This window comes from Podarcis muralis, chromosome 6 (assembly GCF_964188315.1).
Source record: "Podarcis muralis chromosome 6, rPodMur119.hap1.1, whole genome shotgun sequence".
Lineage (NCBI taxonomy): Eukaryota > Metazoa > Chordata > Lepidosauria > Squamata > Lacertidae > Podarcis > Podarcis muralis.
This window is the reverse complement of record NC_135660.1, coordinates 4142215-4167980: the sequence shown is the minus strand read 5'-3', so window position 1 is coordinate 4167980 and position 25766 is coordinate 4142215. Positions and strand designations below refer to the sequence as shown.

General features: G+C 46.9%; 2 protein-coding genes across 6 annotated transcripts; one reads left to right on the top strand and one right to left on the bottom strand.

Annotated features, from left to right (window-relative positions):
• The first annotated feature begins 1306 nt into the window (after positions 1-1306).
• Positions 1307-25253, top strand: DRC9 (dynein regulatory complex subunit 9). Of its 5 annotated transcripts, none has more exons than XM_077929629.1 (10): positions 1307-1457; positions 15946-16087; positions 17292-17539; positions 17900-18028; positions 19250-19331; positions 20893-21054; positions 21907-21981; positions 22925-23056; positions 23260-23361; positions 24978-25253. In XM_077929629.1, the coding sequence occupies exons 2-10, from the start codon at positions 16049-16051 to the stop codon at positions 25119-25121; spliced, it is 1113 nt and encodes a 370-aa protein (XP_077785755.1). In that variant the 5' UTR covers positions 1307-1457; positions 15946-16048; the 3' UTR covers positions 25122-25253. The 5 variants fall into 5 exon arrangements, with proteins under 5 accessions (XP_077785755.1, XP_028587758.2, XP_077785754.1 ...); XM_028731925.2 differs by lacking the exon at positions 1307-1457 and adding an exon at positions 12123-12226; XM_077929628.1 differs by lacking the exons at positions 1307-1457; positions 17900-18028 and adding an exon at positions 12123-12226.
• Positions 7147-11968, bottom strand: RPL35A (ribosomal protein L35a). The gene is made up of 5 exons (XM_028731929.2): positions 11864-11968; positions 9879-9921; positions 9422-9574; positions 8299-8443; positions 7147-7213 (listed from the first exon to the last, which is right to left on the bottom strand). Exons 2-5 carry the CDS (start codon positions 9887-9889, stop codon positions 7190-7192), a joined length of 333 nt encoding a protein of 110 aa, XP_028587762.1. The 5' UTR covers positions 9890-9921; positions 11864-11968; the 3' UTR covers positions 7147-7189.
• Positions 25254-25766: the final 513 nt, after the last annotated feature.

Sequence of the window (25766 nt, the reverse complement as noted above, 5' to 3'; positions counted from 1 at the left end):
TTAGTGCTTCAAAGCATCAGAATAACGGGGTATTAGCATCCAAATGAATAAAGAGGGCTTAGTTTTTAGTAAGAACAGAATCAGGAGATGAGACCAGGAGGTGGAGAAGGAATCATGCTTGTATGTGCATTGGAGAGCCAGATAGGCTAATATATTTTCCCCATCTCACCTGGACGGTAGAATAAGATGCATTTATAGAAGCCATTTATGCTGTTATGCTGACATTAATTTCAATGCTGCCTTCCCGAACTGGTGTGCTGCACCATGGGTTTTGGACTACAGTCACCATCAACCTTGATCACTGGATAGCTGTGGCTGATGGGCATTGTAGTCCAAAGAGGGGCGTAGGAAGGGGGGCGGAGGGGGCAGGGCGCCCTGGGTGCCACTCAGGGGGGGTGAAAATATGGCCCCTGCCTCCCCCCAGCTGTAGAGTGGCTGAGGGCATGCGCAGTCCGTACGGGATGCCTCTTGCACGGTGACTGTATGGGCTGCTGCGCATGCGGTCCGTACGGGATGCCACACATGCGCAGTCCATACGGTCACCTTGCAAGTGGCAGTCCATACGGACGCCATGCAAGCGGCAGCCCATATGGATTGCGCATCTGTGGCATTCCGTACAGAGTGCACATGTGCAGCACCCTGTATGGACTGCATATGTGCAGCATTCCGTACGGAGTGTGCGCATGCGGGATGCCGCACATGCGCAGTCTGTACGGGATACTGCACATGCACACTCTGTATGGGCTTCTCCGCCCCAGGTGCCGGAAAGGGTTTCTTCGCCGCTGAGTCCAAAACATCTGGAATGGCATCATTTCAGTATCCAGCATGGAGGACTCATTTGCTGTTGAGGAACTTTTCTGTGATGTTTACTCTCAGCTTGGCTTCCTGTCACTGACAACCTATGACCCTAACCTTCAGATTTCAAAGTTTGAAATGTGAGCATAAGACAGAGCACACATCAAACATGTTTACCTTTTCTTCATTGATTAACAGGAGGTCTTGATGGGTTCCAAGGTTTCCTTTTCCGGTTTGCCGATGAGAGGATTTTGCCTGCAGCCCTAATGGGTGGATTTTTAAAAAGCAGTGGCTAACTTTGTTAAAAGTGGTTTGCTAAGACTTACTGGTTAGCATTAGCATTGCACAGAGGGGGCCAGAAGACTTTTGAATGGCTTCTCCAAAACTGCCTCTCAGTTAAAGCTGCCTGTGTGCTCCGTCAGTTATGACTTGGGGCCAAGCTACACAGGGCAGAGAGCTCTTTGGATTACAAACCTTTTGTTTGTTTCGCTTTCAGCAGGACTTTGCCCCTCGAGCCAAGACTAACTTAACCCAAGACTAACCTGGACCCAGGCCTGCCAGTTCTAACTTCATCAAAACAGAGCTGAGCATCCGCACATTGAAACGACAACTTAAAAATTAGAAGGCTGTGTGTGGAAGGGCCCAAGTCACAGATATATTTGGTAAGATGGGGGACCCCTCCTCCATTTGAAGACAGTGCATTACATGTGGATGGAGTGTTCCTCATAACTGGCCGTTCGTTGGGCAGGGAAATTAACAAGCAGAGAATATTCACATACTACTATTATCCAGTTAAATGTTTTCCAGTCATTTTGCCTCCAGTCTCTTTCCTTTCTCTCTCTTCGTTGAGCAAGTGTTGTTGTTTAGTCGTTTAGTCGTGTCCGACTCTTTGTGACCCCCTAGACCAGAACACGCCAGGCACTCCTGTCTTCCACTGCCTCCCACAGTTTGGTCAAACTCATGCTGGTACCTTCGAGAACACTGTCCAACCATCTTGTCCTCTGTCGTCCCCTTCTCCTTGTGCCCTCCATCTTTCCCAACATCAGGGTCTTTTCCAGGGAGTCTTCTCTTCTCATGAGGTGGCCAAAGTCTTGGAGCCTCAGCTTCGGGATCTGTCCTTCCAGTGAGCACTCAGGGCTGATTTCCTTAAGAATGGAGAGGTTGGATCTTCTGGCAGTCCATGGGACTCTCAAGAGTCTCCTCCAGCACCAGAATTCAAAAGCATCAATTCTTCGGGGATCAGCCTTCTTTATGGTCCAGCTCTCACTTCCATATATCACTTCTGGGAAAACCATGGCTTTAACTATACAGACCTTTGTTGGCAAGGTGATGTCTCCTACTTTTTGCCAGATGAAAGAGAGGGAGACCATCGCGAAAGGCAAAGCGTTTCTTGTTGCCTGCTAAGGCTCATAGCAGCTTGAGCGCATCTGGTGCACTCCAGAAGTTTTGGGCTACAAAGCTCACGAGCCCTATACTGGCATCTGGTGGGCAAAGTTTGGTGTAAGGAAGCAGGCAAGATATCCAGATTGCATCCTTGCTTCCCTAAACCCCGCAGCTCTGCCCTCCTCCGATCTCCCATGCCAGCCTGCACAATTCACGTCTTCCAAGTCCCAAGAACACTGAGTAGGTGGAATCTGACCACAGATCACGCAAAGCAGCCAAGCTACATGCTGCAGGTAACTCCCCTCCGCTAACCCGCAGTCCTCCGGTCATCTCCAACTAGCGGAAGGACCCGCGAGAGCAGGGTTTGAATCCCCACTCAGCCATGAAGCTCACCATCTCTCAGCCTAGCCTACCTTGCAGGGTTGTTGTTGTGATGAAATGGGGACAACCATGTACCCCACCTTGAGATACTTGGGAGTTAAAGGCGGTATGTAGATGTAATAAATAGCAGGGCGATTTACGGTATTTTTTCTTTCCAAAGTCATGCATAGAGATTAGCTGGCTGCCAAACAAAGGAAATTGATGTGTGTGTACGTGCTCCATTTGTGTGTGAATAAGGGTGAATCATGCATGCTTTAAAATAGGCCCAGTTACAGATGGGTAGCCGTGTTGGTCTGCCATAGTCAAAACAAAAAAAATTCCTTCCAGTAGCACCTTAAAGACCAACTAAGTTAGTTCTTGGTATGAGCTTTCGTGTGCATGCACACTTCTTCAGATACACTGAAACAGAAGTTGCCAGATCCTTCTATATAGTGAGAAGGTGGGGAGGGGTATTACTCAGAGGGGGGTGGGAATGGGTGATTGGCAGATAGCTGTGATGAGCCTGTTGACGACTATTAACGACTGCAGTAGGTCTTACAGGAAAAAGCAAGGGGTGAGAAGGTGAAAAATGGCTTTGTCATGTATAGTGAGATAAGAATCCAATGTCTTTATTCAGGCCAGGTGTCTCCATGGTTTTAAGTTTGGTAATGATTTGCAATTCAGCAGCTTCTCTTTCCAGTCTATTTCTGAAATTCCTTTGTAGTAAAACAGCTACTTTGAGATCTTGTATAGAATGTCCTGGGAGATTGAAGTGTTCTCCTACTGGTTTCTCTGTCTTGTGATTCTTGATGTCAGATTTATGTCCGTTTATTCTTTGGCGTAAGGTTTGGCCTGTTTGTCCAATATAGAGAGCTGAAGGACACTGTTGGCATTTGATGGCATACACAATGTTAGACGATGAGCAATTAAATTGTCCAGAGATGGTGTGTGTGATGTTGTTGGGGCCAGTAATGGTGTTGTCCGGGTGTATGTGGCAGCAAAGTTGGCATCTGGGTTTATTGCAGGCTCTGGTGCCAGTGTCCGTGTTAAGTCTGGTTGTAGTATTATTGTGGGTTAGGAGTTGTTTAAGATTGGGTGGCTGTCTGTAGGCAATGAAAGGTCTTCCTCCCAGAGCTTGAGAAAGAGAACTGTCATTGTCCAGGAGAGGTTGTAGATCTCTGATGATGCGTTGTACTGTTTTAACTTGGGAGCTGTATGTGATGACTAGAGGAGTTCTGTTATTTTCTTTTTTGGGTCTGTCTTGCAGCAAGTTCTCTCTGGGTATCAGTCTGGCTCTGTTGATCTGTTGTCTAACTTCATCTGCTGGGTATTTTAGTTCTAAAAAGGTTTGCTGTAGATCTCTTAGGTGAGAGTCTCTGTCTGTAGAATTGGAACAGATACGGCTGTAACGTAGTGCCTGGCTATAAACAATGGACTGTTTGGTATGTTTGGGATGGTGGCTAGAGGCATGTAGATATGTTTGACGGTCAGTTGGTTTACGGTATAAGGTGGTGTCTATGCGCCCATCCTGTATTTTTATAGTAGTGTCCAAAAAATGTATTTCTTGCATAGATTGATTCATTGTTAGGTTGATTGTGGGGTGAAAATCATTGAATTTCTGGTGGAAGGTGTTCAGGGTCTGTTGACCATGTGTCCAGATGATAAAAATATCATCAATGTATCGCAGGTACAAGAGAGGTTTGAGTGGGTAGGAGTTTAGGAAACGTTGTTCTAAATCTGCCATGAAGATGTTGGCATACTGTGGGGCCATGCGGGTGCCCATTGCTGTGCCGCTGATCTGAAGGAACAGGTCATCACCGAATTTGAAGTTGTTGTGGGTAAGGACAAATTGGCAGAGTTTGGTGGCAAAGTCCGCTGTGGTTTTATCTGAAATGGTGTTCCTTATAGCTAGGCCGTTACTGAGTGCTGCTTCAGTTGCTTATGTAGAATCACAGGCCACACAGTAACCAGCTCAGGACTTGCAGCTGATTACAATATTGTACCAATCTCTGTGTGGTTTATTGATTTAGCTGATGTTTGCTGGGACAATAGGGCAAGGTCTGCCTTCCCCTTTCACTTGGAGCTACAGCTCTGCAAGTCTAGTAAAAAGCCCCTGAGGCTCAGCACCCTCCCAGCATACACCCCCCCCAAGCAGCGGAAATGTAGCTGGGCAGATAAAAGTAGAGGATTACTAGTTTCCTGTTCAATGAAGGAAGGAGATTGTCCAAGGAAGAAAGTGACCTTAGCTGCGTTTGCAGCCGGGAAGCCACACTGTACACACACATTTCTAAGACTGAGTAAATGCAAAGTATGAACATTATCCAAGCCTTGGTAATGCTCAAGTTAGATTAATGCCAACGAGCCGCATGTGGAGCTGGCTTTGGAAAGTGGTCAGAAATTGCCAATGCCTGAAATCCACTGCCATTCAGTGAGGAAATACTGAGCTCGGTGAACCAAGGGCTCGAGTCCGTTTATGGCAGCAGCTTTTCACCCCAGGGTCAAAATAATAATATGAAAATGGGATGTGAGGTGCAGGCTAAGGTTAAAGGTCGTTGGTTGGTGCAGAGATTTGAGTGCTGTGTAACTGAGGTAGCAAAGGAAAGGCAGGAAACTGAATCAGCACCCTCTGCTGGTGACATAGCCAAATGAAGAGTGCACTCTTTCAATTCCAAAGATGTGCGGCAACCTTTGGCAGATTTCTGTTGCACCTGGAGTCAAACCCATTTTGGCTCACTGTAAAGATGGACTTGCCAACAAAGGTCCGTATAGTTAAAGCCATGGTTTTCCCAGTAGTGATGTATGGAAGTGAGAGCTGGACCATAAAGAAGGCTGATTGCCAAAGAATTGATGCTTTTGAATTCTGGTGCTGGAGGAGACTCTTGAGAGTCCCATGGACTGCAAGAAGATCCAACCTATCCATTCTGAAGGAAATCAGCCCTAAGTGCTCACGGGAAGGACAGATCCTGAAGCTGAGGCTCCAAGATTTTGGCCAGCTCATGAGAAGAGAAGACTCCCTGGAAAAGACCCTAATGTTGGGAAAGATGGAGGGCACAAGGAGAAGGGGACGACAGAGGATGAGATGGTGGGACAGTGTTCTCAAAGCTACCAGCATGAGTTTGACCAAACTGCGGGAGGCAGTGGAAGACAGGAGTGCCTGGCGTGCTCTGGTCCAGGGGGTCATGACTAAACAACAACAAAAAGGATGGACTGTGCACTGTACCTGGGCTGAACACACTGCAAACATTTTCTCTGCTGCAGCTGCAGTCCCCAATGTGAGGCCCTTTCTGACTCAGCTTTGAAATACAGGCAGCTGCGCTCGGTTCCCAAATGTGTTGCAGAATTTGGGCTACTATGATAAGAGGTTCACATTTCTTTAGCTCCGATATTACTCTCACCTAGTCTCACTTTCATTGGAAGGGTTAACTGTACACTGCCCTGAAATTCAGTACGCACAAAAGAGGACAAGATCAAGCTGAACTTCACATTATTAGAATCATAGAATTGCAGAGTTGGAAGGGACTCCCCCGCCGCCCGGGCCATCTAGTCCAAGCCCCTGCAATGCAGCAAAAACTTCACACAAGACTAGAGTGGGCCACTCTGCCTGCCATATTCAGTGGAATCCTATGTACACCCAGAACCGTCAACTGTCATTAAAAACCCTATTTCAACTGCTCCTTCACTTCCTTTCTGGGCACACAGTTAAGCCATCAAGCCTATAACAAGGAGATAGAGAGCATAAGGGCAGCCCTGCTGGGTCAGGCCAATAGCCCATCTGTTCCAGCATCCTGTTCTCAGTTGCCAACCAAATGCCTGTGGGAAACCCAAAGCAAGACCCAAGCACAAGAGCACTCTCTCACACTGCGCTTTTCAGAAACATTACTGCCTTCAGACTGTGGAGACAGAGCATAGCCCTAATCACAAGAAGCCAATGATTTCATTACATTTCACCATCACCTGTGATTCTTGACTAGGGTTTACCAGTTGCAACCTAGACATCATGCCTACTTGATTTTTTTCCAAAAAGCTTGAGCCACATATTCGTCCAATATGCCCCACCCCTCCCATATGCAGTTAAAGCATCATAACCAGAGTCCCACTTGCTTCAGTAGGTTCAGAGGATAGGTGAAGAGACTAGCAGCAGAGGCAGGTGGGATAAGTAGCAGCTACAGAGAGAATCTTCCCAGCTGAGACCCAGCAATTCTGTTCTTGGCACCGTGCAAGGCTAAGGAGACTTGGGTGGCCAGGGGCCCAATCAGCTTAAGAAAGATGGACTACTAAGGGGCAAATATCACGAGGACAAGGAAACACATTTATGACTTCAGTTTTATATAAACTGACAGTTACATGTGAAGGGCTGGTGAAGAAATCCACGTTTCAGTCTCCACTTGAGCTAAGCAACTGGACGGTAAGGTCACAGCATTTTAGAAAACCTTACTACTATAAAAGAGGAGCAGGGATGCTGGGAATGAGTTGCTGCCAGGAATATGGACCACAGCTTTGTTTTTAAAATAATCTGTTGCTTCAATGCCTTAAAAACAACAAAGAATCTTCTTTTCCTGCAACTGAGCCTCAGGGACAGGAAACAAAAAGGCAAGGCAAGACCAAATATACAAAAGTGGAATACAGTCTTAATTTTATTTTCACTCTAAATTTAGACTCTAGATGGATACAGCATCTGTAAAAAAAGAAAAGAAAAAGAGTTACACAGTTGGAAGGGAAAAGAACAGAAATCATGCCCTACGAAGATCTCGCTAGGGAACAAAACCCACATCCAAAAATATTTTCTGTATATTATTTAAATCACACAAGAAGGATCCTCAAGGAGTGCCAAAAAAAAAAAAAAAAAAAAAAAAAAAAGAAGCACTGGGGATATCAAAGTTAAGTTATACTCAGAGCAGACTCACTGAAGTAACTGAACTTATACTCAAATCCACTGATTTCAAGGAGTCTACTGAAAGCATGGCCAACAATTGATTTCACTCAATGTTCCCAGTAATTTTGACAAGACATTTACAAGCTCTACATTTATGTGGACACATTGGAAAGATTTGCAATTTTTTTCAAGCCCTAGGTGATAACCCTCCTATTTGCCCAAGAACAGAGAGTAGTGTTGGACCAAACGCATTTGCTTACATTCCTAAGAGGCAACAAAACTTCATCATACAAGGGAGCAGAGCCTCTTACCACAGGGTCAGTTTCTTAACAAGCCAATCTTACATGTGAGCAAATATAAACACTGTAGAAAATATGCTCTGGATCAGTGCTCATATGATTCTGTAGTCACTGTATCCTTCTCATATTGATTCTTACAAGTCTTGCTGATGAAGAATTGATCCAGATTGGCTGATGAAGCATTGAACGAAACAGACTGGTTATCCGGAAACATTGTTCCAGTAATATTTGGTGACAGATTATGTATGTATCAAACTTTTGAATTATTCTACCACGACTGGTGAAAAAGATTTAGAGACTTTGGTTGTACGGTAATTTCTGATCATTTGCATTAGTCTATAAATACTGTTTAGTGCCATTGTTATTGGCCATCGTGTTGTGTTATATTGTTCAGCTTGTCTATATTGCAACACAGGGGCTTGTTTACGGATAACATATATGTGTCTGTCAGGCTACTGACACACAAAAATTTGCGCACGGTTAATTTTAGTTCAGAATTTTTCTTTTTAAAAAATCCTAAAGGTAGCTTATAGAAAAGATTTTCTCTGCCTCTGGCCTGTCAAGGACACTCACAATGCTCATCCTTACCACTCGGATCCTGTGTCCAATGGCTTTGGCAGGTAGGTTGGAGCGGAACTTTGCCCGCACCATGCCGCTGCTTCCATGGGCACGGGTCACCTTTCCCCAGATCACTCTGGTCCTGTTGGGTTTGCCGCCAGGAGTCACGGTGTTGCTGACAAAGGGAAACAGATTAAACATTAAGTCCCGCTACTGACCAAATGCAGGAGTGCTTTCCAAAATGTTCGCGTTCTCTCTCTCTCTCTCTCTCACACACACACACACAGAGCTTGGAACATCTGAACATTCCCCACTGAAAAGCAGTGAGTTTTCAGTTCTTTCAGTGATGACTAATTCACAGGGAAGTCATCCCCTGATGCTATGCTCAATAAAGCAATGAACATATGAGTGAGCAGGCGGATCTCCTGAAATTATGAACTGTTCCATTAAGCTTCTCTTATCACGGGTGGTGCTGTGGTCTAAACCACTGAACCTCTTGGGCTTCTGCACAACGCGGTGAGTGCCTGTTGCTGTCCCAGCTTCTGCCAACCAAGCACCTTGCTGGATCGTTCTGTTCCCTACAATGACCAGTAAGCAGGACATGAGGGAAATAGCCCTCTCCTGCTATTGTTCCCCAGTGAGGGATAGTCGGAAGCATGATAGCCTTATCCTCTTCGATTAAAGTTCCTAATCCCCTTTTAGTCATCCAATATGGTGGCCACCACTACAGCCTGAGGTAGCGAATGCCATTACTGAACTCTACACTGGGTGTGAGGAAGTACTTTCTTTTGCCTCAATTCTCATCAGTTTCAATGGATGTCGCTGGGTTCTAGTTCCAAGTCTGAGGTGCTGCTCATTCCTGTTTGTTCATGTCACACTAAACTATGGCTTTAGTACTGCTGCATGAGTACAGTCAGTTATTTGCCTGTGGCTGAGCCGAAATCTGAGCAGGTCCAAGTCTTGCATTACACCATGTCTTGGCTCTCCTGGCTCATTCACACAGCAGTATCTGAGGCCACAATGCCCCAAATTTGTGTAGTGTGGCATAAAATGAAAACAATTTCAAAATGGTTTCAGTTCTTCAACACGCTCATGAGAATATACAAAAGATCCAAGTGTAAAGCACTAGTCCCCATTATCAAGGACCACTCACTTTTTTGCTTTGTACACATAGGCGCATTTCTTGCCCAAATAGAATTCTGTCTCATTACGGGAATAAACTCCCTCAATTTTCAGAAGAGCTGTGTGCTCTCTCTGGTTTCGAAGACCTCGCTTGTAGCCAGCAAAAGTGGCCTTGGACCACAACCTAGGGAAGAAAGTGCACACAAAGTTAAATCTTAAGGCTTTACAGTGTACTGCATCACAAAACAAGACTGCATAGCATATCTACTTCAGTATTACAGAAAGTCTGCTACAAACATCAAATATGCAAAAAAACTATAGGTCCTTCTATGGGACCAGAATATTTAAGGCAATCCTTTTGATATTTTTAAGTAGAAGCACTAATCTGTGTGACACAGTGAAAACTAGCATAATAAAGATAACACACACGTGAAAAGTTGTAAAAGCAGCAGAGGAACTGCAAGAATTGCCAAAGAACAGTTTCCTACCTGCCAGTCATGGTGTCGTCTTGAAGTCCTGTTCCCAGCAGGCCTGAGAAAGGAAAAGAACAGAAGGAGCTGTCAGCTGGGATCTGCTAAACACCAACCCAATTACAAACGTGTGTGGGGTGGACAATTCTAGACTTCCTGAAGCAAGAACAGAGAAGAAAGAACATCCAAGATAACCCAGATCTTCAACCATCAAGGTGAACTTTGCAGATTTCACTCCATCCAGCAAATGTCTGCGTTCTGGGGTCTAAATGCTTTGAGTTCACTGTTCCCTCCCTACTAAACACCATCATAAAAGATCTGTAAGACACCTTGCACACGTGTTCTAAGAATAATTAAGGCCATTAAAAACCTATCAGCAAACAAGCATTACAACTTCCACTACACCAACCCTGAGATATGTCCAATGTGCACTTGGTCCAGCATCTTGTTTCCAACAGTGGCTAGCCAGACGCTGCCATGAAAAAGCATTAGCTCCCTAGGACAGTACAGTTTCTTAAGGCAAAGTTATTTAGTGATCATCGCTGCTAATAGCTCACTAACTGCTTTTTCAATATGCTAGATGCCTCTCCCTTCCTACTCTACAATTTAAAGACACCTAAACTAACAGCCACTGTGGCCATGTGGCAAAGAATTCCATAAATTAACACCACACTGTGCCAAATCCGCAGAGGAGAGGTCTTTGCAAGACATGTGAAATGGGCATCAAGGTTGGCAGGAATACATTGTGTGAACTGGTAATTATCATTTGTTCTGAAAAGCTACAGCATTGTCTACTCTTGAGCAGGCAGCAGCAGCAGTTCTCGAAGGTCCCAGAGGCAGGTCTCTTTCCTAGCCCTCCCACTCAATATCCATTTCGCTGGTAATGCTATGGATCAAATCCAAAGGGCCTCCTCTTTCCTACCTCCAAAGCATGTGCTCCATCACTGGGCTACGCTGTCGGCCTGCAAAACAGCTTTTCAGCTTCGAATACCATACTTGCCCTGAACAATGCTTCAAAGAGCTGGAGGATCTAGGCACCTGCAAGATTTAAGCTTAGCCCACCTTGAGGAGCCCAAAGCAAAAGGAAGTCTTTTCTTAAAAGGCACATCAATGGAAAACTCAGCTCAACGGAATTGCATAAAACAATAACAGAGGATAGCGACTGATGAACCTATCAGGCACGGCAGCAAAATGGAGCCTCCATGATCAGGGACAGTGTAACCCCTGAAAAAGCTGCTAAGGAGAATCTGCGAGGGTCTCCCTGCCCTGTGCCCCCAACCAGGGGGTACGTGGCTGGGCACCAAGCCTGCTGTACCAGGCGGCTGTTTGATCCTACACTGCAGGGCTTTTTAATGTCAACCTTAAAGGCACCGCTTCACCTCCATAATAATAAAATAATAATAATAATAATAATAATAATAATAATAATTTATACCCCACTCTCCCCAGCCAATAATAATAATAATAAATAATAATAATAATAATTTATACCCCACTCTCCCCAGCCAATAATAATAATAATTTATACCCCGCTCTCCCCAGCCAAGACCGGGCTCAGGGCGGTTAACAACCAATAATAAAAACAAGTTGATTAAAATACAATTTATAAAAGGTTAAAATACAACATTAAAACATTAGGATGCAGCCTCTTCACAGGAGGAGAAAGGAAATCAAAGTGATTCCAAGCCAAAGCCCCCCCCCCCGGAGACGCGCACTCGAGGCGCCTGGGGCTGCCTGGCCTCCGACTAAAAAGCTCCCCCGAAGCAATGAAAGGGGCAGCGCCGGGGCCTTCTAAGAGTCCCTGCGGCGGCCTCAGCCAAGGCCCGAACTCGGGGCCCCGGCGCCATCCATCCCGTATCCGAGCCATCCCGCCGCCGTACCCCGCTGCACCCACCCAGGCCGGCCCGCCGGCCCTCGCGGCGCCTGCTCGCCCGCCTCTGGAGCCGCTTCTTCGCCGCCCTCCGCCGCCTCGCCCGCCCCCAGAGCCCCTTCCCCGCTCTCACCTCAGCAGCTCCCAGCCAAGATGGCGGTGAGAAAGAGCGAGCGGAGCCGCGGGGCGAGCTGGGATAGGGGAGCGCGAGGACCCCTCTGCCGGCGTCTGTTGAGGCGTCTGCGCCGCTTGCCTGTCTGAAATCGCTCCAGGTCGGGCTTTTGGGCGAGTCTCTTGGGACAAAAAAAAGATTGGTTCGCTTTGTTTGTGGGCTAGGCGTTTCTTCTGCTCCTGCGCCGCGCTACAAGCCCAAAATCTAAAAAAAATCCCACCCTGGCAGGCGTCAATAAGGCCAGCCCTTCCCGGCGAGGACCTCTCCTGCCGCTTGAGGGGTAACCATGGCGACCACTCCGGGTCCCGCCATGGAGGCCGCCGGGTGAGTGTCTCGTGTGAAGGGAGGCCTGGCGGGGGTCGGAGCCCCACGGAGCGCTTCCTCAGGGTGGGCGCTGTGCCCAATGGGCAATTTGAAAAGTGAAAAGGTCGCTGGTTACTTATTAAGTTGGAAGGGACCCCCAAAGGTCATCTAGCCCGACCCCCTTTTCAATACGGGGATCTCAGAATCGAAGAACTCAGCTATGCCGAATTGGGTTCAACGGCACTTAATTCGCCCCGGCCTAGGAAGTTCCCCCCGGGGATTTGAGGGGTGGCATCAGGGCTGCTGGAATGGCATCGTCTGCCAGAGACAACTGCTTTTTCTTCTTCATACATTTTCCTTAGTTTTTTTATACATATCATTTCCAACATCCATTTAACGTGACTTCTTATCTTATGCAATATTTTAGACTTCCGTCAACCACCTCTGATGATTTTCAGTTCTTTATCACTTATTCTGCATTTCTTAATTTCTCTATTACTCTTAATTATCATTAACTAATAATTCTCTTCATAGTCTTTCTTGCAATATTTCAGATAATCCTCCTTACAGAATTTCTTGCAGTCCTACTAGCGTAATCTGTTCATTACAATTGCTTTTCAAATAATTCATATATTTCCTCCAGTCTTCTAAGAATCTCTGGTCCCGCAGCTTTCGAATCCTTCCTGTTCATTTATCAAGTTTTTCAAAGCGCTGCAAGGCTTTCTTCTTCCCGAGAGGAATCTGAGAAAAGAGCTTGGCGAAGGGCTCTTTCTGGGGTGTGTCTTGTTGCTGTTTTTAGACATTTTTGTGAGCCATCTCTTGTACTGGAATTGGGAGTGGGGCACATGTATTTTAAATAAAAATTATATTAATAATATATATTACAGTGGTGCCCCACAAGACGAATGCCTCGCAAGACGGAAAACCCGCTAGACGAAAGGGTTTTCCATGTCTGAGTTGCTTCGCAAGACGATTTTCCCTATGGGCTTGCTTCGCAAGACGAAACGTCTTGCTAGTCTTGCGATTTCCCCCCCACTGTTTCCCCCCTTTTTCTAAGCCGCTAAACCGCTAATAGCCTTTTAGCAGCTTAGCAGCTAATCCTTTAATAGCCGCTAAACCGCTAATAGCGCTAATCCGCTTAGCCGCTAATAGGGTTGCTTCGCAAGACGAAAAAACCACTAGACGAAGAGAATCGCGGAACGGATTCTTTTCATCTTGCGAGGCACCACTGTATATCATATAATAATTGTATTTTATTAATATGCACACACGTCCTGCTCCCTGGTTTCCCACAGGGATCTGGTTAGCCCCTGTGAGAACAGGATGCTGGACTAAATGGGATTTTGGTCTGATCCAGCAGGATTCTTCTCACAGTTCCATTTTATCCTACTCAACTAGGCGCTCCACAATGTTTGTTTCGATATACTAAAAGAAAGAAAGAAAATGCTTTGCTCTTTTATCATTTTTAGTACATTCTCAACTGAATGTGTGCCTGCTATGTTCTCTAAACTCACATATAGCCCCTTAAAACTTGTTAGTGAACTTGTGACCTATCCAGACATGTTGGAATGTTTTTAAACATTTTTTATTTTATAATTTCATAAATTGCTTAGAAGTGGTATATCAATTTTGTTAAATAGAATGAAACCCTGTTAATCTCTCTGTTTCCCCAAAGAGGGCACTGTGGGTTAAACTGAAGTGCTTCCAGTTTTTCCTGGTCTTGGAACTAGTATCACAGGAACAAAAAAAGCAAAGACATGATTTGCATGGCAGGAAGAAGACCCAAGTTTTGCCAGCAAAAGTCAGCAGAGCATCCCAAGTAGAGAGTTTCCTCGTTTAATTCCTACCCCCCTTTTCCAGAGGGCTCAGTGTGGATGGCAACCATTAAGCATAAAGCAAAACTTAAGCATCATGAAAACAAAACACCCAGTTAAATTAAAACGACTTAATGCCTGTTTAATCCTGAACGCCAGCCAACCCCTCCAACATTCCAGAGATGAGAATAAGGATTCTCTTGTGTGGTTATAACACTTTCCCATATGAGCCTCCGCCTACCCAGCGTTCTGCATTCCCAAAGGCTCTTCTCATCCTGATGTATATATAATCAGTTACTTTTAGATCGTCTTTGCAACGAGCTGCCAATTAGCTACCAGGCTAAGTGCAAGGTCCTGGTCTTGGTGCGTACAGTAGGAATACGGTGTGCAGTTCTTCCTCAAAAAGGATATTGTAGGAAAAGTTCAAAAAGGTCCACCAAAATGATCCAGGGGATGGAGCGACTCCCCTATGAGGAAAGGCTGCAGCATTTAGGACTTTCTGGTTTAGAGAAAATGCAAGTAAGAAAGGTGGCACCGTATTTTTCGCTCCATAAGATGCACCTGACCATAAGACGCACCTAGTTTTTAGAGGGGGAAAGCAAGAAAAAAAAATATTCTGCACAGAGCATGTAAGCGGCTTTCGCTTTTCTTGCTTTAAACCCTTCCATCCCTCCTCCCGCTTCGCTGTGAAGCCAGCAGAGCAAGAGCGAGAGCTGCGCAGTGCCTCTTGTTCTGCTGGCTTCCCAGCAAAGCGGGATGAGGGACGAAAGGGAGCCCTTACAAGGGAGCGCTGAGCAGAGCCTGGCAGCGGCTCTTGCTGGCTTTTCCAGGAGGTGTGGGAAGGGACAGAGGGCAGCTGTTAGTCCCTTCTCCCACCTCGCGGAAAAGCCCCCAAGAGCTGCACACACGGTCTGCGCGGCTCTTTAAAGGGAGCGCTGAGCAGAGCCCAGGAGCCTGCATTCGCTCCATAAGATGCACACACATTTCCCCTTACTTTTTAGGAGGGAAAAAGTGTGTCTTATGGAGTGAAAAATAAAAATAAAAGTATGCACGGCCATTGCTCATAACTCTAGAACTTGTTTTTTTTAAAAAAGATTTTTATTGATACAAGGAAAAAAACACACAAATACCAAATTACACACAAAAATCACCATAGACACATAATTTTCTTAGCAAACAATAAAACATATATTGTTTTATTTAAAACATCACAACTCTAGAACTTGTGAATCCCTCTAATGGAAGATTCAGGGCAGGTAATTTACGCAGCACATCGTTCAACTGGAACTCACTCAGAGGGCAGTGACAGCTACCAACTGGGATAGCTTTAAAAGAGAATTAGATAACTTAATGAAGGTTATCAGGGTCTACCAGCCATGGTTGGAGGCAGTAGTGCTGAATACCAGTCGCTGGATGCCACAGGAGGAAGAAAGGGCTCATGCGCTCAGGTCCTGTTTGCAGGCTTCCCACAGGGGTCTGGTTGGCCACGGTGGGGACAGGATGCCGGACTGGACAGCCATTGGATTGATGCAGCAGGCTGTTCTTCAAGCCTTGGGGAGAGGCTGTTCTAGCTGATGCTAGCAGTGGAACTTGAAGGTGCAAAGTTCAGGGCCACACGCACACAGCAGCAACCAGTTTGGGGGATGGTTGCATTCTAGTACAGTGGTACCTCGGGTTAAGTACTTAATTCCTGGAACTGTTCTTAACCTGAAGCACCTCTTTAGCTAATGGGGCCTCCTGCTGCTGCTGCGCCGCCGGAACAGAATTTCTGTTCTCATTCTGAAGCAAAGTTCTTAACCTGAAGCACTATTCCTGGGTTAGCGGAGTCTGTAACCTGAAGCGTATGTAACCTGAAGCGTATGTAACCCGAGGCACCACTGTATTCTGTTTGCATTCTAAATGGCAAATACTGTCTTGTTTGGCTAGGGAATTGACCATCCAGACACCAAGGCTCCTGCCTCTGGATGCGGTACGATTTTCTGCTCTACTGGAGGACTGCATTGACCAGCTTGCCATTCTTGGCTTCATCATGCCAGTTTCCTATGAGGGCCGCAAAGATGTCAGCGATGTAAGTACATCACAGACTTGTGAGAGGGAAACTGAGGATGCATTCACACTCCTTCCCTGGCCCCCTGCCTCCACTATTATCAGGATCAGCCTGATAATTTTTGCCCAGCATCCTACTGTTCTGGAGTTGTCTCTTATTATTTTTATTTATTCTTTTGTTCCTTCTCAGTCTTATGAAGTTAATCTCCCATAATAATCTCATCCTGCTCTTGGGCAGCCCAAAGCTTCATTCCACCTTAGCCTTTGCCCTTGCCATCTTTCTCAACTGCTAACTCACAAAAAATATGAAGTTCGTAATATTGACTCAGACTAATAATGCATCTTGCTCAGTCCCATCTTCTCCAGGGGTTGAGAACCTCAAGCTTGGGGGCCAACTGCAGCCTTCCAGGCCTTTCTGTTTGGCCCTCAAACTCTCACCAACCCTGATTTGGATGAAAAATATTCCCCAACCCAATCTGCTTTGACTGGCAACAGTTCTCCAGGGCCTTTGAGGCAAGGTCTCACCAGCCTTGTCAGTCATGCAAAGGATGTACTCTACTATGGAGCTTTCACCTCACCTCCAGACCGGTGATAGTTTCATTTTCCCATGCAAATCAGCGTGCTTCAGGTGTGCATTCATGCAAGGGCAGAATCACATGATTGCTGAGACAGAGAGAATGTTACAGAAGTTCTGGCTGTGTTCATCAGATTAAGCACCGCTCCATATTTCCCTCATTGTGTGAGATCTTGGTGGAGTGTCAGGCCTAACAAGCACAGCAGCTCATCCCTAGTAGCTCTTGTCCCATGGATCAGTTGCCAAGACTGAAAGTCCCTGCCTTCCCACAGCTGTCTAAATCCCCGAGCAGGAGAAAAGTTAAGGAGAAATTTGTGCTCCAGAACAGCTAGAAGAGCCTCGATTAGCAAAACCCAGGCTCCATCTGGGTCATTTCAATGGTGGCTTCTGGGAAGGCCAGGAAGAGGGCAGGAAGGGAAGATCTCCCCACAGTTTGCCTGCAGCAACTAGTCCAACAAGGAGAGGAAGCATGAGAACCACTTGGGCAACCTAGTCAGATGGGTGGCATATAAATAATACTATATTATTATTATTATTATTATTATTATTATTATTAGGCTTCCTCCTGACCACTTAACCACCGCTATGACTGCTTTCCTTCTTTCTCTTTTCTGCCCCTTATTTGCAAGGATCTCTTTTTGTTGCTCTTCAGATTAACGATACAGAGATCCAGGGCGTTCTTGCAAACCAGAAGGAGCTGAGCACCAGGTACAAGAACCTGATGGACGCCCGGGCAGAGAGTCAGGCCAAGATCCCCAATGAGCTGGGCAAGATTGCGGAACTTGGGCGGCAGCTGAAGGACACAGGCAATGAGCTGAAGAGGGCCAACTATCTTTTCACTATTGCCACGAAACAGAGTGCGTTGTCCCCAGAGAACCTCAAGAAGATTCAGGCGGACAGGTGAGACCCTTTGGTCAGGCAATGGGACACAGGATGCTTATCTGCGCTGAATTCTTTCAAGTTCTGATTTCACGAGGAATTCTTACACTTTCTGTTTATTTGAGGTTTACACTCCTACCCAGAGTGTCTTTTTGAAGGCTTTCCCCCCATACCTTGCTTCCCCTCGCCCTGAGCATGCAGTGGGGCTCCCTCCAGAGGTCAAGGTTATCCCCCCTGTGCTCAGGGCAGCAGCTCCCTCAGGTCCACAGCTGGGGTGTGGGTGCCATGGGAGACTTCCCCTCTGCAACTGGCCTGAGTGCACGGCCAGTGCTAAGTCATAAAGGGTGTGAAACATGATCTGGTTCCTTCCTTTCCTGCCAGGAAATACACGAGCGACGTGATTGAAGACGTGACAGAGGAAATGCTGGCACTGGGAACCTTTCACTCCCTCCAGTTAGCTGTGGACCTGGAAAATGAAAAGAAGTTGAACCTCCATAACCTTGTCCTCAGGTTGGAGTTTTATTTTAGAAACTGCCTCTTTTGAACTTAGGCAGGTTGACTAGCGCAACATGGCCCACACTGACTGGCAGTCACTCTCCAGGTGCTCAGGCAGGGCCTCTCAGCAGCCACTGGTGCCAATCCTTAATAAACGGAGAGAACGAGCCAAAGAGCTCCACCTTACAGCTGCTCCTCACACAATAAACGGGCGTTTGCTGTGGTTCCATCACGGTGTCCGGTGGAGTCTCACAGAGCAGGACCTGCCACCCTAAGGGCTCAGTGCCCAGTGAAGGCCAACCAAGTATCAGGGAGTAAGGAACTACCAGAAGTGCCCCATCAGAGGATGTCAGTGATCGAGGTGGAGCATAAGGGATCAGGTGCTCTTTTAGGTATTTTGGGATTTGTAAATTAACACGAGACCCTTGAACCAGACCCAGTAGTGAACTGGCAACCATCACAGCTCTCTCAGCAGCAGAAGGTCGTGCTGCCAGTAATTTCTATTTATTTCATTTAATCTGCTTCTGTGAGCTGTCTGGCCACTGCATTCTGCACTAGTTGTAGTTCCTGAATCAGATACACATAAAGGGTAAAGGGACCCCTGACCATTAGGTCCAGTTGTGACCGACTCTGGGGTTGCGGCGCTCATCTCGCTTTATTGGCCGAGGGAGCCGGCGTACAGCTTCTGGGTCACCTGGCCAGCATGACTAAGCCGCTTCTGGCAAACCAGAGCAGCGCACGGAAACGCCGTTTACCTTCCCGGCGGAGCGGTACCTATTTATCTACTTGCACTTTGACGTGCTTTCAAACTGCTAGGTTGGCAGGAGCAGGGACCGAGCAGCGGAAGCTCACCCCGTCGCGGGGATTCAAACCACCGACCTTCTGATTGGCAAGTCCTAGGCTTGGCAAGTCCTAGGACGCCACCCATGTCCCCAGATACACATAAAGCACCTTAATAATAATTTTAATGTTTGATGTTTTACTGTGTTTTTAATATTTTGTTGGGAGCCGCCCAGAGTGGCTGGGGCAACCCAGTTGGATGGGTGGCGTATAAATAATAAAATCATCATCATCATCACATGGCCTGTTTCTTGAGTCTGATAAAGCATCTGCCAGTTTGCTGCCAACTGACCAGAGGGAACTCTGGATGCATGCCCCAAAGTCCCCTTTCCGGCCTAAGTCTTGATGTGCCCCAGGAAACCAGGGATTTCCTTTCCCTCCCCTCTCGCCTTCTAGGGAAGAGATGGGAAGGAAGAAGATAAAGAGTCTCCAGAAGCAGCTCAGCGATGTCAAGAAGGAAAAGGAGTTTGAGCTACAGGTGAGCTTTGGGCAGTCACGCCCTTCAAACCCCCCTTTGAAATGCAGTATGAAATTAATAAAATTCGCACCCAACAGGTGCAGCTCAGGCTGCAAAATGGGCTCTGCAAAGGAGAAAGTTTCCAAATCTAGGGAATGCAGCAGAACACATAACTAAATGCCAGCATTTATTTGTGGATTTGGGGCTTAGATGGCTTGAAGCAAGGGTTAGATAAAACACTTGGAGGCTCAGATCTATCAGTGGACATTGGTCATCACTAAAAAGTTTTCCCCCCTGATTTGTTGTTCTTTGGGACAGTCCCTCCTCTTGCCATTTTTTAAAATAGCAAGGTATTGTGGGAGCTGCCTGAAAAGGCCCTCGTCTCCTGCCAGTAGGCAGGGCTGGTCTGGAGGGCTGCCCAGGCCCTCCCCTTGGGGAAGGTGTTGCATGATGCTGGCCCTGCCTACAGATCCAAAGGGAGGTTTGGGCGTTGGGGTTACAGCAACCAATCAAAATGCCCCCTGAGAGACTTAAGAGAACCTCCATGTTCAGAATACTAGCTGTGTTATAGAGGATGGATAACAAACTGAGGAGGGAGGATGCTTGGTTATTTCTCAGAGGCAACCGAGTCCGGTGCTGTTGGATACCCATCACTGGAATCCGTTGGCCTTTGGTCTGATCTATTTTTTTCACATCTCATTTGCATTTGCTAACATCAGAGTCCAAGTGTTTCTGGCACTGAATTCTAGGACCTTAATAAAAAGCTACACTCCTCCTCCATGGGTCACAGCTATCGTGAGGCTGGCACATACATGGATTCCTGTGCTGGCAGGACTCAGTTGCTAACCCCCTATTTCCAAGATAGAATTCCTTCCCATGTACTTTTAGCAGCTGTAGTCTCAGACCAAAGCCCTCCCCCAGCTCAACCCACAACATAGTGCTGAAGGCTTTGCCTGCTGAATGGAAAATTTTGGTTATTCTGCAACAGTCTGTCCTGCACTAACTTCAAACAGGCAGGTTACAGTCAATGGATCCTGTCTGATCTTGAGTTTTCCTCTTTTAAAACTTACAACTGCCTAACAGGATGTTTATATTTCAGCCCCAAATACAGTAGTCATTGAGTCAGACCTTAGTGGCAAAACAGAAGTCATTCTTAAAGGCCTAGATATCCCCGAGATAGTCAACCTGTGTCTGGGTGGGCTCATTTTTTTATAAAAGGGAAAATCCATGCATGTAGAAAAGTGGCACACCGGAGAAAAGGAATCTTTTGTACAGAGGAGCATTCAGTGATGTAAACCCCCATCTGGAGTGGTACAGTCCAGACATGTTTTCTACCCCAGTGAGAAGAAGGCTGGAATGTTCCATAGGACACACTGTTGAGTTGCAAGCCCATCCATACCCTGGCAAGGCAAGGCAAGGCAAGGCAAGGCAAGGCAAGGCAAGGCAAGGCAAGGCAAGGCAAGGCAAGGCAGAAGCCAGTTCAGCCTTAAGCAGCACCTCTGAGGATGACCACAGACCAGCACATCAAGTCTCCCTTGCTTGTAGTCCTACCCACCCACCCGCCCACTCTCTCATTCCACAGAATCGGAACGAGATGATTGCATACCTCAAAGACCAGCTTCAAGAGATGAAGGCTAAAACAGACATGGAGAATCGTTACGTCAAGAAGGACACAGACCTCCAGGTGGCTCAAACAAAGAATAAATGCTTTGAGGCCGAGAATGATCTGCAGAATGAAATTGAAGTAAGCACTTTGCCTTGGGCCATATGCATTCGTAGGGAGGTGGTCTGCAGTAGAGTGTGGGGCATGCCTTCATGACATATGTGGCCTCAGCACAGAGGCAGCCACTGTTCAGCGTCCTGGTATAGACTTTTCTCAGCAGCGTAACCTGACTTTTGGTTGGGCATCCTCAACCCAAAGAGGACTGCTGTGTGGTTGCTCCAGAGGCAACCCAGGAATACTAACTATTTTGGAGAGCCGAGTCCTCCTGGCGCCAGAAACAAGGCTTGCGCTGAACCTTAGTTCAGATTAAGTGAGCAGCAGATGATCTAACTCTCAATCGAGTCAAGGGCTAACCTTGGTATTAATAGAAAACTACATTATATCAGGTCAGACTGCTTCTCCATTCGGACTGGCAGAGGCCCTCTGAGGTCTTGGGCAGGGTCCTCCCCATCACCTGCTACCTGATCCTAAATAGCAAGGAGTGGGATTTGGGGCCTCTTGCATGCAAATGTAATGTTCTACCCGGCTCATATGCAGGATATTCTTCTTGGTTTTCACATTCAATTGACTTAATCTGGTTTAATTGCCCAATGTTCTCAGTTTCTATTGGTCTTCTTTCAACCTTCAATCACTGTACGGCTAGCCAAGTCATGACAAGGGGCTGGCAGCCGTGAAAACGAGGGCAGAATTTAGGGATGGCATCATTGACCATTTTTTTTGGTACAGCTATACTACGCCTGGACCATAAACTCACTCTGCAACATGGCATAGAGAGGGATGTGGTGCATGCGCTCCCCGGGTCTTCAGGGGAACCCTCTTGGCATTTGCTTAGAACCAAATAAAGTTTGATGCAATGTCTTTCTCCCATTACAGAAATTGAGAAATCAAACTGAGCAGGAGATAAGAGTCCACATGGACATTGAGAATTTCCTTAAGCAGCAGCAAAAGGTAGGTGGCACAAAGCTTTCTGGTGCCCCATTGAGCTCAGAGATGTGGAACCTGTGGCACTCCAGCTGTTGTTGGATTACAGCTTCCATCTGTCCTAACCACTGTTCATGCTGGCGAGGCTGATGGAAGTTGCCGTCCAACATCTAGGTCTTTTTGTGCTATAACTTTTTGTAATGCCATCCACTCTCCAGCCAACTGCTAGATCTACTTCCTTGTTCTTCAGAGGTTTATGTGATCCCCACCCTTAATCCAAATCATTACTTTCTATTGACATACACTTCCTATGGGTTGAGCTAGCAAGTGGATCCAGACCCTACTGTACCTAAAGATCAGAGGCCTAGAACCCTGAGGCTGAGCTGTACCACTTTAAACTGCACATGGCAGGTGTGTTTGTGTGTGCATGTGGCTCATACGATTGCTCTTCCGTTCAAAATACACCCTGCACAATAAATGCCTCTTTACTTTGTACCCCATCTTTTCGGGCAAGCGGAATAGAGCCACCAGCACACAAGTTGACCACCTCAGGGGCCTCAGACAGAAGATATCTTGGGGATGGAATTCATAGGGAACTTCAGATTTAGAAAGCATCTAAGGTGCTGCACACAGCAGCCTATTGCCCATTCCATTTCCCCATGACTCTTGTTTCTTCCCCTTATTGCTGCTCCTTACACACCTTGCATGAACAGATCATCCCCGTTCCCTTCACTTGCTTTGTGTACATACAAGAAATGACACAGAGCTTTGGCACTGAAATAGTGTTCCAACAGCAACAGAGTTAGACAAGGTGATAAGCTGATCATCCCCAAATCCCCACCAAGCACCTCATTCTGCAAGTGCTCCAATATCATGTCATTGCATGAGGCGCTGGGCTCTAAGCCTTGCCCCGGAATGGTCAGGAGACAAATGCGGAGTGTTGTGAAGTGTCCACCTGTGTGTGTCGCAGAGCATAGAAGAGAAGCTGGAGTACTGGATGGACAAGTACGAGAGGGATACAGAAGCCAAGCAGCAAGAGCTCAATTCCCTGAAGGCCTCCAGAGCAGCTGACCAGGCAGCGCTACAGGAACTGGCCAAGCAGGTAGGGAACAAAGCTGATGGTCAGGCTCCTTGGTCCGTTGGTGATCCATGGTAGCTATATGTGGGGTCGCTCTATCCACACATCCTCACTGCTGCTCCAATTTGCTAGGGACCTTAGAAAGCTAAGGAAGGAGTCCAGGGGTGAGAGGTGACAGCGAAAGCCCACCTCCAAGCTCAAGTTAAAGGTGTCTTTGCATTCTACAGTGTCTTATATGCGAACAAGCTATAATTGAGGACCGGAAGGAAAAGGAGAATGCAAGGAAGAAAGTAGAACAGGACGCTCTGGAGTTGAAGAGTATCCTGAAGGTAAGATGAGTCAATATAGGCTTACCTTTGGAGTCCTGGGACTAAAAATTGGAAGCGAGGGTGGGGAGAAAAGCTCTTCCTCCACCATGTCTTCTGCCCCTCTCCCAACATGTGGAGCAGATCATCTCCTTTGCTTTGTATAGCTCCCCCCCCCCCCCGATGTTGCTGAACCACAACACTCCCCCCCCACTTGCTGGCCATGCTGACTGGGGCTGAGAGTTGCAGTGCAAATCGCTTGGGGGGCCCTCGGTTGGGGAAGGCTGCTCTATCTCATGGCTTCCCCTTTCAGGGCTCCAGATCTCTAATCCCTTTATGTGCCTTAAAAATGTGCCAAGCAGGGGGCATGATGGTAGAATCATCTTGCTTTTGTAGGGGTGCTTGCAGGTTCTCTCCAACCTCCTCCAGCACTTCTCCCTAACCTAACAGCCATTTCCTCAGATAAGTACACTGGTACCTCGCAAGACGAATGCCTCGCAAGACAAAAAACTCGCTTGACGAAAGGGTTTTTTGTTTTTTGAGCTGCTTCGCAAGACGATTTTCCCTATGGGCTTGCTTCGCAAGATGGAAACGTCTTGCAAGTTTGTTTCCTTTTTCTTAACACCGTTAATACAGTTGCGACTTGACTTCGAGGAGCAACTAATAGCACGCGGTGTGGTAGCCTTTTTTGAGGTTTTTAAAGACTTTGGTGATTTTTTGAAGCTTTTCCAAAACTTTCCCGACACCGTGCTTCGCAAGACGAAAAAAACCGCAAGACGACAAAACTTGCGAATTAATTTCGTCTTGCGAGGCACCACTGTATCATCAGCTAAACAAGAAGCAGGGTCTTCCCCGGACCATCCTTGTATGGTAAAACAGGCAGCCACAGATTGTGTCGCAAAGAACAGTCTTATCTAGCCAGAGACCAGCACTTTCAGTTCCATCAGCTGCAGGACTGGCCTGGAAGAGGGGAAAACATGCATATAGGAAAACAATATTAAGTGAGGCCAGAAACACTGTGGGATCCATAGCCATTTCTGTAGCTCTTTCTAGCCAACAGTTAGCTAGGGTGCAGCATGAAGTATAATTTGTTTATCAGTTGTTTACATGAATAGCAGACCTTGCCGTACCACATGAAGAAGCATATTTGAACAAGTGCAGAATCTGCTCATCTAGGCATGACCATATTGCAGAAGTGAGAAGCAGCCTTGTGTTTGGCTTCATGGATAGCCAAAACCCAATCCTTGCTCTCCTCAGTGCAGCAGCAGCATGCCTTTGGATGTTGGCTGCCCAGGGACATTCTGCAACAGATGTCATTTATTTCCCACTCAAGATGCTTTCTTGGAGCGTATCCAAGGCTGCGCCTTTCTGCAGCTTGAGCTGGCAGCGATGGGATAAATGTGGGCATTAGATGCTGTGGCTGACTTGGAGCAGACAGGCAGCAGATGGAACGCTGGACTCAAGCCAGCCCTGCTTCATTAGAGAGGTGGGGGGGCAGCCTAGGGGAACTGGGCTTGTTGCACAGCAGTCATTTCTGGGAGCCCATTTTTGGCAAAGCTTGAGCAGCAGCTGGAAGGTGGTGTGGGCACCCGGTGTCTCCTTCCTGCATGCACAACCCTTCTCCTCTTCCTTGCTTTCAGCTGCAGGCCTGGTGGAGAGGGATGATGGTCCGCAGATTCCTTGGCCCTTACAAGGCCCTCAAAAAACTCTGGGAAGAAGAGCAGCCGCCCAAAGAGAAGGGGAAGAAGGGCAAAGGGAAACCTGGAGCGAAGAAGAAAAAGTGATGGGAACAGAGCCCAGCTCCTGCACCATCTCCACACTGGGCGTTTGGGCAGCACGGTTTTGTGGGATGAAGGAACGGGACAATTGTATGTCTTTGCTGAAAGGATCAGAATTAATAAAAGCTTTTAGCACTCTGCTTGAGCCAGCGAGATCTTGCTATTTTGGTCCCAGTCAGCAGAAGAGCATTGAAGCTGCTGGTTCTATTTTTCTTGCTTTGAAAGTGAACAGGCCATACCAACATTTTGTGTTAACGATGCAATCTTGTATCTGGTCTCCCCACCCTCTGCTCGAGCTCAGGAAAGCTGCAAAGAAAAATGGTCCGTCATCTCCACAGGATTGCTCGTGTAAATTACCCTTTTAAGCTTTAACTGCATGGAGACATACCATGAAGAATGTTGCTGGTGATAAGTGGACATCAAGGGTGCCAAACGGAATAAAATGTTGGAGGGGGTGCAGATGTTGATGCCCCACATTATGAATCACAAGACCATTTAAATGGAAATGTCCATCAATGGGGGGGGGGGGGAGCTGCCTCAAATTTTTTATTGGGGCGGGGCTGAAGGGACCTTGGACCCTAGGAGTGGTTCCTATATTGGACATGTACGTGAAGACCTTAGAAAACTAGCAAAACCAAGTAGTTATTAATA

Bases quoted from the DNA above. Each gene is read 5' to 3' on its own strand.
- RPL35A (XM_028731929.2), bottom strand. The intron at 8,444-9,421 runs GTGAGTGGTCCT...TCCCTTTGTCAG, and splicing joins TATGTGTACAAAGCAAAAAA to CAACACCGTGACTCCTGGCG. The intron at 7,214-8,298 runs GTAAGGATGAGC...CTTTTTTTACAG, and splicing joins TTGGACACAGGATCCGAGTG to ATGCTGTATCCATCTAGAGT.
- DRC9 (XM_028731925.2), top strand. From the start codon at position 12,189: ATGGCGACCACTCCGGGTCCCGCCATGGAGGCCGCCGG. The intron at 19,332-20,892 runs GTGAGCTTTGGG...CTCATTCCACAG, and splicing joins AAAAGGAGTTTGAGCTACAG to AATCGGAACGAGATGATTGC. The intron at 23,057-23,259 runs GTAGGGAACAAA...TGCATTCTACAG, and splicing joins TACAGGAACTGGCCAAGCAG to TGTCTTATATGCGAACAAGC.